At 35.6% G+C, this 20,980-nt stretch overlaps 1 protein-coding gene across 1 annotated transcript in view; it reads right to left on the reverse strand.

Annotated features, from left to right (window-relative positions):
- IFT88 (intraflagellar transport 88) overlaps positions 1–20,980 on the reverse strand; it is a 126,391-nt gene that overhangs the window by 83,235 nt on the left and 22,176 nt on the right. The window contains exons 3-12 of the mRNA XM_017548183.2: positions 18,644–18,706; positions 11,176–11,232; positions 10,045–10,098; positions 9,390–9,453; positions 7,896–7,965; positions 6,902–6,992; positions 6,018–6,122; positions 4,294–4,396; positions 3,483–3,597; positions 587–815 (exon numbers count right to left, since the gene is read on the reverse strand). Coding sequence (XP_017403672.2) covers positions 587–815; positions 3,483–3,597; positions 4,294–4,396; positions 6,018–6,122; positions 6,902–6,992; positions 7,896–7,965; positions 9,390–9,453; positions 10,045–10,098; positions 11,176–11,232; positions 18,644–18,706 — 951 coding nt within the window. The remainder of the gene's footprint in view (positions 1–586; positions 816–3,482; positions 3,598–4,293; positions 4,397–6,017; positions 6,123–6,901; positions 6,993–7,895; positions 7,966–9,389; positions 9,454–10,044; positions 10,099–11,175; positions 11,233–18,643; positions 18,707–20,980) is intronic.

The raw sequence follows: 20,980 nt of genomic DNA on the forward strand, positions 1-20,980 counted from the left end.
TCTTGGTCAAGATATTACCCTTGGCTGGGTTCATACCTGTAATCCCAGCACTTTGGGAGGTGGAGGCAGGTGGATCACATGAGGCCAGGAGTTCAAGGCCAGATTGGGTAACATGGCAAAACCCCTTCTGTACTAAAAATACAAAACTTAGCTGGGCATGGTGGCACATGCCTGTAACCCTAGCTACTTGGGAGGCTGAGGGATGAGAACTGCTTGAGCCTGGGAGGCAGAGATTGCAGTGAGCTGAGATTGCGCCACTATGCTCCAGCCTGGAAGATAGAGTGAGACTCTGTAACCAAAAAAAAAAAAAAAAAAAAAGATACTATGCTTAATCAATGACATGGGATCTTATTTTTTTAAAAAACTAAAGTTATGCAGCCTGTTTTAACCATAATCCCTACCCCATTTCAATAGAGTCTCATTCTCAAAGCAATTTAAATAACGAATAAAATATAGCAATGATAAAACACACTGATACAGGCCTCGGAGAAACCTAAGAAGTCATCTCTTCTGACTTTCTCATTCTGAAAACAGAAAAGCACACATAACAGGGAAGTGGCTACAGAACTGTCTTTTTCATACTCACACTTGGTGAAATATATTTATCTTCATCAATTTCTAATGGAACAGCAATCAATTTTTGGAAGGCCTTCTTCATTTTTTCTCGGTCTCCAACAGCAAAATAACAGATAGTTAGGTTGTAGCCTGCCTTCAGATTTGGTGCCATGCTCATTATGTGCTCATATGAATTAATGGCATCTGAATACTGACCAGCCTGAATAAATGTAACTCCAATGTTCTGCATTATTTTAATCCTAAAAAAAAAAATCATGGATTAGTTTTAAAATTCTTAACTCTTTAGTATGGCATTCAAACCATTCCACAAATAGTTTTCTTTTTTCCTCTCCCACTTTACTTCTTGTTTTCTTAAAGCTTTATTGATAAAGCTATATATATATATATATATATATATATATATACACACCATAAAATTCACCATCTTAAGTATATGATTCAATAATTATTTCTGTATTTATATAGTTGTGGAACCATAACCACATCCTTATTTTAACTCATTTCCATTACCCTAAAAAGAAAACCTGTGCCCATTAGCAGTCATTCCCCATTCTTATCCCCAGCCCTAGGTAACCATTAGTATATTTTCTGTCTGTCTTTTCTAGACACTGTATATAAATGGAGTCATACAATTTGATATTTTATCTTGCTTCTTTCACTTGGCATAATTTTTTGAGATTCTTCCGTTTCACAGCATGTATCAGTATTTCCTTACTTTTTTTGTCAAATAGCATTTCACGGTCTGAATATGTACTGTATTTTATATATACATTGCCTACTTGGTAGACATTTGTCTTGTTTCTTTTTGGCTATTATGAATAATTTTGTATGAACATTTTTCTTTGTGACAATCTACATTTTCCTTTCTCTTGAGTATACACCTAAAGGCAGAATTGCTGGTCACATGGTAAATCTGTGTTTTACTTTTTAAACTAACTATTTTCCAAAGTAGTTGCACCATTTGACATCTCCAGTGAATGAGGTTTCTAATTTCTCTACATGTTCACCGAAACTTGTTATTGTGATTACAGCCATTCCAGTGGATGTGATCCCACCTTATTTCTAAACACTCTTCAGTAAAATCCCTCTATTTCAACTAAATTAGTTTATTTATAATTCTCTGATCAGATCATAAAGACTATTATTTCCCTGACTGGTTTCAGGTGTTGCCTTTTTCTCAGATGTTATCCCTTCTCTCTTCTTAAAATTTAGCCAATATCAAGTATACCTCCTTCAAAGGCTTTCTTGACCACTCTTGTTCTCAATAATAATTTACTCCACTGAATTATTGTAGCACCTGTGGGGGAGAAACCCTGCAAGTGCTGTGGCAAGGGTCTGAAGCCTCAGCCTGTTCCCATATAAATACTGATTTAGAAAAGAATTAGAAATATAGGCACATAGTTGTTCCTTTACATAATCATATATAATTTTATAGTTACGCATTTATAATCATAAAGATATATACTCAATATAACCTTTAATTTTACTAATGATTATCGGGTTATGAAGCATGGAATTGAGGTGACATTGTGAACAAAGTGATCCTAAGGCAAGATGCTCTAAGCCCTCTGTCATGCCCACATAAGGGCTGCTGGAGGGCGCCTCGGCTGTGCTGCAGCCATTCGGGGGCTCGTTTGTACACAGACATCCAGGGGCTTAACTGTCTCTATGTGATGCTGTGCTTCAGTGGTCACGTTCCATGTCCACTCTCACGCTCCACTTCTGCACCTGGTTTCTCTTTTTCTCAGAAGGTAAGAATTAATGTCCTTGATATTTCTAACAAATATGCGAAGAGTGTTGACGCATTAGATTTTTTCCTCGCCTCAACTACTTGAAAGTCCTGGGTCCCCTATCTCCAAGACGCGTGATTTACCTGACCCTATTACTGACCACCATTACCTCACCCTATCTTCCCTGCCAACTGCTTTATACTCAATTAAAGTCAGTGTCCAGGCACTCGGGACCACTCAGGTCTCTACTTTGGTTGGCAGTGGACTCCAGAGCCTAAACTCTCTTTTCTCTATCTCTATGTCTGTGTCTTTTATTTCTACAGTTTCTCGTCCCCGCACCAACAGGGAGGAGTTCACAGAACCCTATAAGGCCGGACCCTACAGCACCCATTGTCTTGATAGTTGATTATGAAGCACTTAATATATATTACTCAATGCTATTATCTTTTTTTCTAAAATGCTCAAATTCTTGGTCTCACCTGGCTTAAAAGTACTTCAAGTGTGTTGTGTTCTGTGAGTTAGATAATATTTGCTAATGATAAGATACGTAAAATTCAAAAACAAATGATCATAAAAGGTGGTATTGCAAATAAATTAATTTTCACAGAGAAATGGTACTGTGTCTATGGGAAATTTTGACCAGTAAATATCCTGGAAACTTTCTGTGTCCCCACAGTTATCACTAGACCATAAGAGAACTTATTGTTTCTGCTCCTGAATATTGCAAGAAGGGAAAATAACCCAGCTTCGCCCTCTTCTAAGGCTCTGAAGTAATCCTTTTCTCTCACTATTTCATTCTCAAGCTACAGCAAGAACATAAGGGGGGCTTAATTTCTAGCCTTGTATTCTAAAGTTCAATATGTTCTGGAGGACTGCTATTATGATTTTGTGTCCACACTGTTATATCGTGATACTAATGGCCTTCAGGGTTAACTCCTTTATTGGTCACTTAGCTTAGTTTTATTTCACATGATCACATACAATGCTTTAACCGTTAACTTGTCATTATAAAATGTGTGCAAGTAGTCAGAAGGGAAAAGATCAAAATACTACACATATAAATCTTATGTACAAATACTTCAAAATGTTCAACCCCCTGAAAACAGATCAGAAGAGTTATCTTGTTCTGGAAAAACACTTAAATTTTACGATTATCATCTACTGGTAAAAACTTACCTCATTTGCTTATTGACACTTGGAACTTGGTCTAATGCCATTCGGTAGAATTTAATGGCTTTGGAATAATTTCTTTGCTTTAAATAGATATTTCCCATATTCATTTTCAATATTCCTAATTTAAAAAAATTTAATGAATATATAATATTCTCATTTTTCCACTCTTTCTGATATTTTAGATGACTTTTAATTCATATTCTCTGAAGCATTTCTCAGTTATGAAGTCTCAGACATTATCTAAAATTCTAAATTCAAAACAGTTATACTTTTTCAAACTGATCTCCTGTGAAGAAATGGAACCTAGGACAATATATTCTTGAAACTATGGCTACAAAACAGCTGATTTACATCATTGTGCTTTATATTATTGTGTATTCTTCTAAAAAACATGGAACTTTAAGACATTTAAAAATTAGACTCAAGAATGCTACATACATTTTAATAATATTAAAGGAAATGACATTCTGATAAACATTAATACTACTATTGAAAAATTACACAATATAAATGCTAAATATAAACTATAATCTCTTGGGGACATTCGATGGGATTGCCATGGCTCATTCTACTTGTGATACCAGAATACATTTTTTTTTGTTTACTATTAGGCAGTATACCTCATACTAATTATATTTCCTCATCTGTAAGGATTTTTATATAAACAGTATGTTTAAGCAGGATACATATATCATAAATACCAATTTGCTTAGAGCGTAGATCATTTCATTTTAAAGAAGCACAAAATGAGGACATATAAATTAACACTATGAAAGAATTACATCTATTGGAAAAACTGATTATATACACCTACCTGCATTGCTAAACATCTTATTTTTCACTATAACTTGATATGTGTTAAGTGCTTCGGCATACATTTCATTAACTGAATACTGACTGGCCAAATTGAAAAGAACCTAAGAAAGAAAATATTGCAGAAAAGACACATAATGACCACTTTAGGCCCCTTTTGCCTATAATCTTTCTAGAGATTAAAATCCTATAATAAAGTTAACTACTTACATCAAGATACTCAACCAATATCTTTGTTGAGTAAGCATACCCAACCAATATCTTGGTTGAGTAAACAAAATAAATATCTTGCATTCCAAATGTACATTAAGAAAGGAAGAACTATCCTCTAAATTTCACCTTAATTTTCTATGTATCCTACTGAATTTAGTAGTAGTTTCCATCTATTAATCTCTGGAAGACCAACAAAGAATAAATGTGTATCATTAATGCTGCTGGTGATCAAAGAAATAAGCAAGATAGTGAACTAAATTCTTTTTGTAAATATAAATTAAACATATGTAAGTATCTCAAAACTTAAAGTCTTATCAGAGAAGAATTTGTATAGTAAGAGCTCTATATACTAAATTACAATTTAAGTCATTAACTTATAGGAAATTATGTTCCTAAAAGTAAAAAATGATCACTATAAATTATCCCTGAAAGATTTAATGGAATTTTAGAATATCAGCTATAAACAGTAGGCATCCAACATTTTACAATTTCGAATGCCCTTTTTTTCCTATGTTTAGTATATGAAAACTTTACCCACTGAAAAAACAGCCCCCACTTCTTTTTTTTTTTTTTTTTTTTTAAAGTCATAACTATTTTTTTTTTTTTTTTTTTTTTGAGATGGAGTCTTTCTCTGTCAACAGGCTAGAGTGCACAGGAAACATCTCGGCTTACTGCGACCTCTGCCTCCCAGGTTCAAGCGATTCTCCTGCCTCAGCCTCCCAAGTAGCTGGGATTATAGGTGTGTGCTACCACGCCCAGCTAATTTTTGTATTTTTAGTAGAGAATGGGTTTCACCATATTGGCCAGGATTGCCTGACCTTGTGATCAGCCCACCTCAGCCTCCCAAAGTGCTCGAATTACAGGCGTGAGCCACCGCGCCCGGCTGAAAATACACCCTTTTAAAAAACAGAAGTGCAAACATCAAGGAGGTGTCTTTCCAGAATCAAATAAATTTTGCTAGCAATTAGAGGCATTAGATTTTTTTGCCCCACTACCCTCATAGAACATTATCTTATTTGCCTAGTTTGAAGTTCTTGAAAATTGCTGACCCAAAAGTCTACATTACAATCTCATCAAAATAACTACCTGGATAGAGCATAAAAATTAGTGCTCTTCAAGAAATAGAGCCATTGGATGATAGGTTTGCAGGTACTTACTAAGTTATCAAAATATATACATATTTTTAAATAAATAGAGACGAGGTCTCACTATGTCGCAGAGGCTGGTCGCAAACTTCCGAGCGCAAGTAATCCTCCCACCTTGGCCTCCCAAAGTGTTAGGATTACAGGCATGAGCCACTGCACTCGGCCCAAAATAACTAGTTAAATAACTAAATAAAAGAGCTCTTTGTATAAAACAAAGATAAGAGTGTTTCATGAACTAAAGATTATTATTTTAATCTAATTCTGAGTACCTGAAAACCAATAAGATTTTTAAAATAAAAGAGACTCTGGAACACATTAACCCTAGCCAAAATTTTATTTAAAAATTTTGTTATATTTCAATACTTACTGAGTAAGTTAAATCCAAATTGATATTTTCTGGAGTTGTAGCTTGTTCTCGCTGTCTCACCAGGACTCTCTCTTTTCTTCCTGCATCTTTTGCCTTTTCTAAGGCCTGAAATCAGATTTATACCTTGTAACTTCCTTTGGGTATTCATCAACTTTTATGCATTTAAGGAATATCTACATAAAGGTCAGATAAATTCATTTTCTATCCTCAGATTTCCCAGGACACCCCTCTCTGCTCTTACCACAAACTTCTCTTTGAAAGGGATTTTTTTTTTTTTAGAATGACAAAACACCAGTTCTATGAGTAATACAAGTAGCTTTTTAAAGTGAACATTTCTTTCTCATGGTATTCATTAATCCAGTAACTAATTCACGGAAATTATATTTATATGACATGACATCAAAGTAATGTGAACAAAGCAAATTAAAAGAAAAGACTGATAGTTAAAAAGCAAAGTTGGATTCTCAAAAAGCAAACTATAATTTTTTTAGTTTACTTAGGAAAAAATATTTGATAGTAGTGAGGCTTCAAGAAGAAAACAGCTCTTAGTACTGTGCGTGGCTCATGGTAGCATGCCTTTCAGCAGCATATTGGGGTCTAATCCAATAGTCTAACCAGGCTGCAAAGTTAAGTCTACCAATACATTAGAATTTTTTTTCCCTACTAAAGACTAATGTCAAAAATGACAAAATCAGCCAATTTTTTTGACATTCAAAGTTATGAAACTGAGTTACAATTCCTTGATCTCAAAATAATTGCTTTTTATCCTAAGACCAGTCAATGGTAAACAAAAATATTTGTCTATACATATGGTGAATGTATAAAAGCAGACATACATCTATAGATGCTTCGTAATCTTGAATCTTACTAGTTTATGAACTTACCAATTTTAAGTCTCCACAACTATTAGCAATACAGCTTTCTTCTACCAACTCATTTACTTCCTTCTCTAATTGCTTTATTTTTTCTTCTGGGCTTTTAAAGAAAAAAGCAGGTATAATTTAAATCGTTCAACCTCTAACAATCTATACTAAATTTTATTTTATTTTATTCTATTTTATTTTAGAGATAAGGTCTCACTCGTTGCTGGCTGGAGTGCAGTGGCACAATCATAGCTCACTGCAGCCTGCAGTCTTGACTCCTAGGCTCAGGTGATCCTCCCACCTCCGCCTCCCAAGTAGCTAGAACTGTAGGTGCATGCTGCCATACATGACTAATTTTGTTTTTGTTTTTTTGTAGAGACAGGGTCACCCCATCTTGCCCAGGCAGGCTGGTCTTAAACTCCAGGCCCCTCAAGTGATCCTCCCTCCTCAGCCTCCCAAAGTGCTGGGATTACAGGTGTGAGCCACAACACCTAGCCTAATTTACTTTCAACATTGAATGATGTGCATTTAAACTTTAAGAATAGGTTATAGATAAGACAAATGTATACATGGTATCAAACAGCAAATGTAGTACTGTTTTTAACAACTACATCATGTAATTATTCATAATAGTAAAATAATAACAACAGTCAAGATAGGCAACATGGCTGGGCACAGTGGCTCCCACCTGTAATCCCAGCACTTTGGGAGGCTGAGGCGGGTGGACCACTTGAGGTCAGGAGTTTGAGAGCAGCCTGGCCAACATGGTGAAACCCTGTCTCTACTAAAAAATATAAAAATTAACCGGGTATTATGGCAGGCTCCTGAATCTCAGCTACTTGGGAGGCTGAGGTAGGAGAGTCACTTGAACCTAGGAGGGGAAGGCTGCAGTGGCTGAGATCGCATCACTGCATTCCAGCCTGGGCAACAGAGTGAGACATCATCTCCAAAAAAAAAAAATTACGTATTTGGAAAATAAAAATATACAGCAACAACAACATAAGGACTTACATACCTATCTTTTTTCTTGACTTCCAAAGGAGGAGCAGGGCCCCTTGACTGACCAAGTGGGTCAAATGCAGAGCCTGAGACACAATTGAAGAGTTAACATTGTTTGTAACCCAGCAAAATTGAAGAAAATATGAAAATATAAAACGTTGTATAAGCTGTTTCATTTACTTATTAAATGGTTTCCATTACCTATTTATTTAATGGAGTCAACACTGTGTCCATATAAACATTTCATATATCAGGAAATTGGTAAGATTTTTAACATACATAAAACTATATAAATAATACATGTGTTAAAACTTAAAAACAAAAATAAGATATTCTCAGCATTTACTTTCTCTTCCACAGTGATCTGTCCCTATTATCAACCCTAAATTATCAGTCACATGTCTTATAACTTGGTATTGGCTTTTTAATTTTCCTTATTGGCATACTAAACATTAATTTTTGTCATAATTTTATTTTTAAATTATCATTTAACTTACTACATATTATTATTATTTTTTAAATTGTACTGGGTTATTTTTTTAGTTGTTCTGGGTTACATGTGCAGATCATGCAGGATTGTTGCATAGGTACATATATGGAAATGTGGTTTGCTGTCTCCATCCCCCGTCACCTATATCTGGCATTTCTCCCCATGTTATCCCTCCCAAACCTCCCTACTCCCCACTGTCCCTCCCCTAGTCCCCCCCAACAGACCCCAGTGTGTGATGCTCCCCTCCCTGTGTCCATGTGTTCTCATTGTTCAACAGCTGCCTATGAGTGAGAACATTTTCTGTTCTTGTGTCAGTTTGCTGAGAATGATGGTTTACAGATTTCACGCATGTCCCTACAAAGGATATGAACTCATCATTTTTTATGGCTGCATAGTATTCCATAGTGTATATATGTGCCACATTTTCTTTGTCTAGTCTATCATCGATGGGCATTTGGGTTGGTTCCAGGTCTTTGCTATTGACAAATTACACCATGGCTTAATTACCACCCCAACAGATATGTAGAAGATTTCATCATCCCTTTCCTTTATATATATATATATATATACATTTTTTTTTTTTGAAATGGAGTCTTGCTCTGTCCCCAGGCTGGAGTGCAGTGGCGCAATCTCAGCTCACTGCAACCTCCATCTCCTGGGTTCAAGTGATTTTCCTGCCTCAGCCTCCCAAGTAGCCAGGACTACAGGCGTGCGCCACCATGCCCAGCTAATTTTTGTATTTTTAGTAGAGAGGGGGTTTCACCATGTTGGCCAGGATGGTCTCCATCTCTTGACCTTGTGATCCGCCTACCTCAGCCTCCCAGAGTGCTGGGATTACAGGTGTGAGTGACCACTCCTGGCCATCCCTTTCCTTTCTTAATGGTACCTAAAATATCGGTGCATCTTATAATCAATGGGATTGTTAGATTTTATTTAAAATGGCATTAACATTTATACTCACAAAATGGTAAAAGATTAAAAGATCCGAAAAAGATTATTATTAGAGACAGCGTAACAAACCTCTCAAACCTGCTTTGATAAAACCAGCTGCTCTCACTGCTGTCATGGGTCTAGTAACTCCATCCTTTAAAGAGAACGGGAATCATTTAAAAAGGATTCTTAAGTAAGATCTAGCTCCTATGTACAGTTCTATACATTGCACACACCTTAATATAGTCCCATTTAAAAATGCCAATTTTTAATCACTATATGTTTACTCCTTACTTCCACCTCCTCAATCCTGTTCTCTCTCCACTTTAGAATTTCAATTATTTGATCTAACTGGGCTTACAGTTGGAAAAAATTAATTAGCTTATTAGCCAGCTACTCTCTTACTTTTGGTTGGTTTCTTACATGCTTGTGAGAGAAACCACAGAATTTGTTGTAAATGGTAGCACAGGAAAAATGAGCCCCAGAATACATCATATAAGCAATTATCAGTTCTGTCCACTTCCCAATGGGAATTCATTTGAGACCCGAGTAAATATATCTAGAGATCTCGCCTTCAAAGATTTACGACAGTCTAGACTTTAGCCCACAATATAAAGAATCTAGGTCACTATATGAGTAATACCTTCTTTAAATTTTAAAATAATACAATAAAGTAAAAAACCTTTAGTAGTAAATTTCAAGTCACAATAAAAGCACAACATGAACAAGCATACAACAGAGATACCTGAATAGCCCCTGTCATTGGTCTTCCTATGGATGATGCCAGGGATGTCTTGGACTAGTAAACAGAAAAGTTAAGTTAAAAGGATTCCTACAAACACCTATCTTAAATTTTTAAACCAAGTTATAGAAGTATTCTTCATTATATCGGCAAATAAACAAACATATTCTTCCTTTTACCTCCTGGTATAGGAGTAAAACTATGAAACTCTAAAACAGGGAGCAGAAAACTATAACCGGTAGCCTTTGTAAATAAAGTTTTATTGGAACATAGCCATGCCCCATTCCTTTGCACATTGCCTATGGCTGCTTTTGCTTTACAGATGCAGAGTTGGATAGCTGCAACAGAGACCGTATGATCTGCAAAGCCTAAAATATCCAGCACTTCATGGAAAAAGTTTGCTCTTATTCTGAAACACCACCAAAAATCAAATTTATGAGTAACACACACTCAGGCTAACTAATAAAAGCATGTTTCCTATGACACACAGTTATATTATGTAGAAGGCTACTTTCTTCACTCATATAAAGGAACATTATGAAGGCAAGTGCCTTGGACCTCTAGGTTCTGAAGACATTTTTCTGACTAAGAAATGCTATTTCACCTAATTCTTCCATTTTTCTTATTCCTCTGTTATTTCATATAAGCTAAAACATCCAAATTATAAGTAATCTGGGCAAGATTAAAAGGTTTATTACTTTTACAGAGTTTAATATATCTTTCCTCCAAAAGCCTCTAATATAAAACTCAAATATACACTTCTGAAACACTTTTCTTAAATTTTATATTTGTTAATCAGTAAATGTTTCCCAATTATACACACAATTAGATTTATATAACATCAAACTTCACATAAAATATATAAGTGGAATACACAAGACTTGGTTGTATAATGTAGAAAATGACAGGAAGTCAACAAACACAGGGTTTACAAATGGAAAAAGGTAATAAAATATTTTCGGATACAAATCAAAATGACTAGAATATTCAAATTTATTAATCACACTAGACTTGTATAATGTTCATAACTATCCAAAATGGAAATATATCTGGGTTATGACCTAAAATATAATTAAATTATTCCAAACTGCCTAAAGTGAAAGCATCTTATATTTTCAGCTTACAAAAACCTACCCCATATCCAGTAGCTATAGGTCTAGTAACTGCCGTGCTTGGTATTTTAGCAGTTATCTTGGGAGGAAAAAGAACATAGTTAACAGGATTCAGACTAAGCTATATAATAGAAAACTGGAAAAGAAATGGAAAATACAGACTCATCAATAAAGAAATATTTCTATAATACTTAGAATAATTTCTTTTAGATTATCTTAAATATTAGGGAGCTCAGATATTTTAAGTATGTGAGAAGGAGGCTCATTCTGGAATTCATTTTAAAAGAGAAAGGGAACTTTTGAATGACCTGAGGTGTCAGTAAGAAAAATTTGTTTTCATGCTTGCAACCGTTACAAATTAAACATTTTACTGCATAATTATAACTGCTAGCCACTAGGCCAAACAATAGACATAAGAATTGGGGTCTGAGAACTTGAGTTTGAATCTTAGCTCTCCCTATAACAGCTGCCTTTATTTAATCTCTTTGAACCTATAGTTTTCTTATCTTTTAAATAACAATACAAAGTACACGGATCACAAAATTGTAGTGAGAAACAAAGAGAACCATATAGGTAAAAGTATACTAAAAACGTTAGTTGTTAGGCAGAACTGTGAAATATTTGATTAAATAATACGGAAGAATTCTACTTTTGGCTATGATGGAGTGTTTTTAAAAACCTTCTCACTAAGATCTACTGAAAAACATACATGGGGTCAAAATATTTTTTAAAGAAGTGTGAATATATTAGATAATCATCAAGACTGGAGACTTACAAGGACTGCAAATAAAGAAAAGAAGGGAAGCCTAGAGGGGTGAACCCGGAATTTAGGCCTGCTTTCTGCCTAAAGGCATCTGCTAATTTCAAAGGCAAGGCTGAGACACTGGGCACAGCTTTTGAGACTCACAGCCTGAAGGAATAAACACGGAAGATGAGGGCCTGCCAAGAGCAGAGCCCCGGTAATCCTCCAGGCTTTAGATTGTGATCTCAAAAGGCTATACCCTAAGACTAAAAGATAAATAATAGTATACTAGCCCTCATAAGGGCTGACATCCAATTCAGAATTATCTCAAACCCGACTGGATTAAGGTGATCAGGGACTCCTACTCCTGCTAGTACCATAAGTAAAATGAAATTCTCTCCAGTGACAGATAAGATCCTCTAGAGCTGTGCTATCCAATAAACTTCCTGCAGTGATGGAAAAGTTCTATATCTGGCCTTTCTGATAAGACAGCCATTGGCCACACAAGGCTGTTGAACATATGAAATGTAAGCAGTACAGCAAGATTTTTTTAAACTTTAGTTTTAAATAATTTAAATGTAAATAGTTATATGTGGCTAGTGTCTTGAATACTGAATAGTGCGGACAGAGAGCTATAAAGTATCTCTAAAATTTTTCACTTATAATGTCTGGCAATTAAAACCAACCAGACATATAAAAGACTATGTAATGAAAAGTCAAGATAAAAGAATGGAAAGAAACTCAGAAGAGGACGCATATAATGGAAATATCAGACACAGACTTTAACAAAACTATGCTTAACATGATCAATGAATTAAAAGATTAATAATATCAGCAACTGAAACTTAACTGAAAACTATAAAAAAAGAATACATGGAAATTCTAGAACTGAAAAATAGCTAAAAATAATGTAAAATCCTGGTACTGTCCAGGCAGTAGTAAAACTATTAATTCATACTAGACTTTAATAAGTTAAAGATGAGTATCATAATATTTAGGGAAACACTAAAAGAATAGTCAGAGAACATAAACTACCAAGATAACAGAAACAGGAAACGGAATAATAAAAAACAAGCAAAAAAGAAGGCAAGTAAGCAGAGAAAATGAAATACACAAGAGGCAGAAAAAAATAAAAGCAAATAGTAAGGTAGCAAATGTTAAAGTAAATCAGTAACTTCATTAAATATAAGTGGAATAAATACTTAACTAAAAGAGTAAGATTGTCAGACTACTAAACAAAAAACAATCACATGCTGCTAATAAGAATTACATTTTAAATAAATTTATATGGAAAAGTTGGAAGTAAAAAGATAAGGAAAGACATACAATAAAAATGCTAGACTAAGAGCTTGTGTAGCTATAACAATATATTAATATCTTACAAAACAGACAAAAAGTTATTACTAGAGATAGAGGCATACTTCATAACAATAAAAGGCTCAGTTTACTATGAAAATATAGCAGTTCTAAATATCGTTGCTCCAGATATACATGGCAAAAACCTAAGAAAATATAAACCCACAACCATAGTGCAAGAATTGATGACACTTTTTCATTAAAAATAGAACCAGCAGGGCTGGGCGCGGCGGCTCACCTCTGTAATCCCAGCACTTTGGGAGACCATGGTGGACGGATCATGAGGTCAGGAGATTGAGACTAACCTGGCCAACGTGGTGAAACCCAGTCTCTATTAAAAATACAAAACTTAGCTGGGTGTGGTGTTGCATGCCTGTAGTCCCAGCTACTTGAGAGACTGAGGCGGGAGAATGCTTGAACCCGGGAGGTGGAGGTTGCAGTGAGCTGAGATCATGCCACTGCACTCCAGCCTAGTGACAGAGTGAGACTCTGTCTAAAAAACAAACAAACAAACAAACAAATAAAAACAAAAATAGAACCAGTAGGCTGAGCACAGTGGCTCACACCTGTAATTCCAGCACTTTGGGAGGCCAAGGCGGGTGGATCACCTGAGGTCAGGAATTTAAGACCAATCTGACCAACATGGTAAAACCCCATCTCTACTAAAAATACAAAAATTAGCTGGGTGTGGTAGCTCATGCCTGTAATCCCAGCAACATAGGAGGCTGAGGCACAAGAATCACTTGAACTTGGGAGGTGAAGGTTGCAGTGAGCCAAGATCACACCACTGCACTCCAGACTGGGCAGGAAAGTGTGACTCAGTCTCAAAACAAACAAACAAAAAACCAGTAGGCAAACAAAAAAATCGGTAAAAATATTGAGCATCTGAACAAAACCATTAATGCACTTTACCTAACTGACATATAACACTGTACCCATCAACCGCAGAACATATATATTCTTTAAGAATGCACTTGGGACATTAACACATTTCAAAAAATTGAAATTTTTTGAATTTCAATATATACGGATTATGTTCCCTGTCTAAGAATAAAACTAGAAATAAGTAACACAGAAATAACTAGAAAAATTTAATGTGTTTGGAAATTAAGAAATATACTTTTAAATAACCCACAGGTCAAAGAAGAAAGCCCCATGGAAATTAGTATATATTTTGAACTGAATCACAATGAAAATATAATTAGAGGCAAAATATGGGGAAAAACATACAAATATGTTAATTCTGTAGGAAAACAGATGTCTGAATTACAGGTGATAACATATAAAGTTGTTAGGTGAACTTTAGACATTGGTTCTTTGCCTTATATGGGAAGGTATTTTAATTGTATACATGTTTCAGTATACAATTAAACTCAAGCTTGATAAGGTTGGCTCCAGGTCTTAGAAAAAAACTGAAAAGGAAGGGTATGGGTCTCCACAAATTCTTCCATGAGAACAAACTGAGGGGAAGACCATTACTTTTTTTAACTACCTAATGACTAAATCTGGTTTTTGTGTTTTGTTGTCAGCATTAGGCAGCTTCCTATACTCTCTTCCCTCAGTCACCTTGTAGACTTACCTGCAATGCCCTTTCCTCCTGTATCTCAATCTCAATTCTACACATCCTGTAATAATAAACTCTTAATTTATCTTCTAAGCAGCCTCTTCTGATTTTCCCAACTAGTGGTAAATAACCTCTCTGAAATTCCATAGCAATTTATACTTTTTTATAATTTATTACTTCATGCCTTGTAATATCTAAGTGTGTCCATTTAATTTTCCTTCTGAAGATTGTAAGCTCTTTAGGAGCAACCTAGAATTTTGTCCTCTTAAGTGAATCTCTAAGACCTTTCATATAAAAAGGATAAAACTTTTTCCCATTTAATATAATAAGTAGGGTGTGATGAAAATATTGTTCAACAGAAGATCAAATGACCCATGCTCTATCCCAATTACAGTCAGCTGTGAGACCTTGGCTTTTCCAGGCTTTAGTTTCCTCCTGTATAAAGTAAGAATCTCAGTCATTTCTGAAGATCTTTTGAAGGGGCACCTGGCAAAATTATCACCTGTTATGTGATCCTTGAATCACTTAATTGAAGACAAAATTCACTGATTTACTAAGTTATCCAATAAAGGCGTATGGAACACTTAAACAGACAAGGAAAAGAATGATAAATAAGATAATCTGCCTCTTTGAAAAGCTTACAGTATAAGCACTAGCCTAGTGGAAGGACTCAGAGCCTACGGTTTTTCTTCCCATAATGAAGGTAACTTCAAAACTAAAATACAGGTTGTAAAAAAATAAATATAATATGGGTTTTAGAATGTATATGAACAATTAACTTTACTCAAAGAGGGGTCTGGCCTTTGTTGTTGGCTCATAGGAGATGATTTCTATATCCCTGAAATGCTCTGCCTGACAGGAGTGTCTCTGTTTGCCTTGTTGGCCACTGATCACTCTTATCAACGTGATTCACAATGGGGGCTTTGGGACACAACAACTTCTGGAGTTATTAGCCAGTACCGTAGGAAAGGTCTATTGACTAAAGGTTGCCCTGATGGGCGGTATGTGATCAAGCCCCAGAAAAAAACTCTGAACACCAGAGTCTAGGGTAGAATTCCCTGGCTGGCAATACTCTTCAAGTACCGTCACACAGTGTTCAGGAAAAGGTACTGCCATGTCTTGCTCTACAGGGAGAGGGTGATCAGAAGTTCTCTGTTTGGACTACTCCTAGGCCTGCTCTATGCATCTCTTCCCTTGGTGGATTTTAATTTGTATCTCTTCCATGATAAATAAATGTAAGTATAGGAGATTTCAGTAAGTTCTCTGAGTATTTCCAGAGAATTATCATGCCTGAGGTTGGTTCTGGGAACCATGAGCTTGCAGTTAGTGTCAGAAGTGGAGGAGTCTTATGGAGGACTGACTGTGTCCTCTACTTGTGTTGTGGTTTAGCCAAATTCAATGCAAGGCACACTAAATTCATTTACCCTAAATGAGATGGGCAAACTACTCACAATGATTTATTTTTGCTAAATAACCATGTAGGGCAGGGATTAAGGGAGAATGTGACAAAGTGAAGGAAGACAACAGCAGAAGGACACTTCATCTAAAGCAGAGGAGTTTGAGCTTGATACTTCTTTATTACTGGGAGCTAGCCTATGCATTGTAGAATGTTTAGCAGCATCTCTGGCTGCTACCCACTAGGTGCCAGTAACACCCACTCAAGTTGTGACAATCGAAAATATCTCTCCAGGCATTATCAAATGTCCCTGGTGCAGGGGGCACAAGTGCCCCTAGTTGAGAGCCACTGCTATATAGTATTGGATGGGTGGGGGGAGAAGCAGCATTTTAAAAAGGAGGCTGGGCGTGGTGGCTCACGCCTGTAATCCCAGCCCTTTGGGGAACCGAGGCAGGCAGATCACGAAGTCAAGACCATCCTGGCCAACATAGTGAAACCCCATCTCTACTAAAATACAAAAATTAGCTGGGCATGGTGGTGCATGCCTGTAGTCCCAGCTACTTGGGAGGCTGAGGCAGGAGAATTGCTTGAACCTGGGGGGCAGAGGTTGCAGTGAGCCGAGATCATGCCACTGCACTGCAGCCTGGCACCTGGCGACAGAGCAAGACTGTCTCAAAAAAAAAAAAAAAAGGAATATTAGACATAGAGTATTAGGGATAGAACTTTCTCTACTTCACTATTTTACTTAGTGTCAACTTTGTTTATTTTCAACGACAAACAAAGCTTCGCAGATTTCACACACTGAAAGACAGATGTCTATGCTTTGTATGACACATACAAAAATTTTAATCTTAATACTAAAACTACTCTAGCAATTCATGTACTGGTGGAAAATTAATTGAGAGAATATTAATTAATATTAATACAAGGAAGGGTAATCTATAAACTAAGCCCTAATGTTTTGAGGGATCAATATTTATGCCAGTTTAAAAATTAGAAAGGCAAATATTTTTAAAACAATTAATGTTTTAGGTAAACAATATTCTGATGCCCAATAAAAGTAATACTATTTAAATTTTCAATAACATAAGAAATCCTTTGATCTAAAATACTTTAAAATTCACTTACTAGATACACTGAAAACCACAAAATATTGATGAAAGAAATTAAAGAAGACATAAACAAATGGAAAGGCATCCTGTGTTCATGGGTTCATGGACTGAAAGACTTAATATTGTTAAGATGTCCATACTATCCAATGTATTCAATACAATCATTATCAAATCCTTATCCTAATGACTTTTTGACAGAAATAGAGATTCATCCTAAAATTCATATGGAATTTTAAGGGACCCCCAAGTAGCTAAAACAATTTTGAAAAAGAAGAACAAAGTTGGAAGATTCACACTTCCTAATTTAAAAACATATTACAAAGCTATGGTAATCAAAACAGTGTGGTTACTGGCATAAAGACAGACACACAGACCAATAGAACAGCATAGAGAGCGCAGAAACAAACCCTTACATATATGATCTTCGACAATGGTGCCAAGACCAATCAATAGGGAAGGGACAGTCTGTACAGCAAATAGTGTTGGGAAAACTAAATATCCATATGCAAAAGAATGAAGTTGCACCTCTGTCTTATGCCACATATAAAAAATAACTCAAACTGGTTGAAAGATCTAAATGTAAGATCTAAAACTACAAAAATCCTGAAAGAAAGCGTAGGTGAAAAGCTTCATAACATTGTTCTTGGCAATGATTTCTTGAATATGACACCAAAAGCACAAGCAACAAAAGTAATGATAGAAGATTGGGACTATATCAAACTAAAAAACTTTGCTGCATCAAAGGATACATCAGTGTGAAAAACAATCTATAAAATGAAAGAAAATACTTGCAAATCATATATCTGATAAGACATTAATATCCAGAACATATAGAGAACTCCTACAACTTAATAACAAAAATGGACAAGTGTTCACTGACAGATGAATGAATAAACAAAATGTGATATAAACATACTATGGAATAATATTCAAACTTAAAAAGAGGAAGGCGCTTCTGTTACAACATGGATAAAATTTGAGGACATTACACTAAGTGAATAAGCCAGTCACAAAAAGACAAACACTCTGAGACTCCACTTATATAAGACATCTAAATTAGTCAAAGCATAGAAATAGGAAGTAGAATGGTAGTTACAGGGGCTTTGGGGATAGGAGAAAATGGAAAGTCTTTGTTTAATGGATACAGAGTTTCAGATATACAAGATGAAAAAGTTCTGAAGATCTGTTTCACTATCATCTGAACTTAATCATGGTTATAATCTTTAATACTACAGGACTATACAGGTAAAAACGGTTAAGATGGTAAATTTCATGTTATATGTTTTTTCACTACAATTAAAAAAAGTTATTTTCACTTACTGGAGGTCTTCTGCCATGACTAGTTCTCACAGCTTGCTGAAAAGCTGCGTCATTCTCCAATTCCTAAAATGAAACGGCAAATTTGACATTCAACATAGAGTCAGCATCAGGGGGAAAAATAAGTTTAAACTCCTGTTTGGTACTCAAGAGCCTCTATAATTCATCTTACGCCAACTGTTGACATCTGGGTAGGAACAGCCAGATTCTTACCTCAAATGTCCCCACTTCACACTACTCAGAATAGCAAGCCTCCTTCCTCTCCTAAAATGAGGAGTACCGGTCATGTTAGTCAATTTTATGGACATCTTATTGGCTACAGTTTAAATGTGTGGTATCACAATGCCAGTCTAAAAGATCAAGTATATAAGAATATGACCTTTCTTCTGTTGTTTTTTCCTGGTGGCTGAAATTGAGATTTACATCTCTCTTTCTCTCTCTCCTTCCCCTGCCCCATCTTTCCCTCTCCTCATCTCCCACCCTACCTGAGAAAGCATCAGGATAGAAAAGACCATATTTTCTATAAGCATGGGGCACAGTCTTTGGTGCCATTTCCATCTGCCTAAATGAAAAGGACTTTTCATCTCATGAGAGAGATCAAGTCGGAGACTCAGACTGGAGCTAATCTAGGCAAATAGGAGGTTCAACAAGTTCAACCTGCACTGTCATTTGAAATCAACATCTCAGTAGAAATTAAATGTTATTTTGCTTTGCTGACTCCTGAACTGTACTTACATTCCCCCTCAGGAAATTTGAGGAGAACATTAATTAAGGGCAGAATATAAGAGCTCCTGTGTTTCCTGAATAAAATACCATTTTTATGGTCTCTCAAAAGTACCAAGTCTCACCAACAGCCAATCTTCCAACCATCCTTTATTTCCTACTTCCTCTTCTATACACACTCTGGCTTTAACCCTTCAGACACATTAAATGCACAGTTCTCATCCTTGCCTCTGATTTATTTCGATCTACTTCCCACAAAAATATATTTGTCAACTATTTAAAAAATAAACAACACATAAAAAATAAAGTCACTATCAATTAACTTTTTAAAAATTTGCAGATAATAGAAATAAAATGTTTATATTACTAGGATGCTAATACAACACATTTTGAAACACAATTTTATTGCATATAAGCCTGCTTCTTTAATTTTTACTTCAAATTATCTTTGTTTTTGTTTCTGGGTTTTTTTGAGACAAGATCTCAATCCAACCCCCAGGCTGGAGTACAGTGGTGCAATCACAGCTCACTGCAGCCTCAGCTTCCCAGACTCAGGTGATTGTCCCACCTCAGTCTCCGAAGGAGCTGGGAGTACGGGCATATACTACCACAACCTGCTAATTTTCGTATTTTTTTAGAGACAGGATTTTGCTATGTTGCCCAGGCTGGTCTCAAACTAAGCTCAAATGATCTACCCCTTGGTCTCCCAAAGGGATTACAGGCATGAGCCATTGTGCTCAGCCTCAATTATCTTTGTAACCTTCCATATCAACTATATAAAATTACACAATTCTCAGCTACCCATAGAAACTAAAGACTTTGGAATTAAATATAAATCTAAAGGTAACCTTCAACATAATTTATTATGCTTCTACTTTAGCATATCTTTGGGTAAAAAAATTTCCCCTAAGATTCCTAAATTATTAGTAAAATTTGGTTAATCAGCTCAATAAATCCTAACTAAATGACAAACTAAAAGGACAGTCAACAAATTCTCCAATTACAAACACCAAACTTAAAGAACTTTTGGAACTTTCTGTTTGTCACTTGGTTAACAAATTGTATCTTGAACGAATATCTTAAGCCACTGCTTCAAGTAATTAACTTATGTATTGAACTTGTTATTATTATAGTTAATTAAGATAAAGAAAACCAAGCATAAACCAAAAATTATTTTTACTTTGCTAATTCATTTTTGGGTCTGATATTGTGAGTGTTCACATTAAATTATGTAGCCACAATGCAACAACCTGAAGAGGTAGGAAGTGTCTCTGGTGCTTTAAAAATGATAATGTTCATAATTCCATTTCTGGGATTCTATCCTAGGAAGTGTTTGATCAAAACATAGAAAATTATTTATGCATAAAATTTTTCACTGTAATGTTATTTACAACAGCAGAAAACAGGAAAAAATAACCTATCATGAGAAAATACTTATTTATTTATTTGAAAGGGAGTTTCGCTCTGTGGTGCAGTGGGGTGACCTTGGCTCACTGTAACCTCTGCCTCCTGGGTTCAGTGATTCTCCTGCCTCAGCCTTCCAAGTAGCTGAGATTACAGTTTCCTGCTGAGATTTTAGGTGCCCACCACCATGCCCAGCTAATTTTTGTATTTTAG

Source organism: Cebus imitator, unplaced genomic scaffold (assembly GCF_001604975.1).
Source record: "Cebus imitator isolate Cc_AM_T3 unplaced genomic scaffold, Cebus_imitator-1.0 Scaffold204, whole genome shotgun sequence".
NCBI classification, from domain to species: domain Eukaryota; kingdom Metazoa; phylum Chordata; class Mammalia; order Primates; family Cebidae; genus Cebus; species Cebus imitator.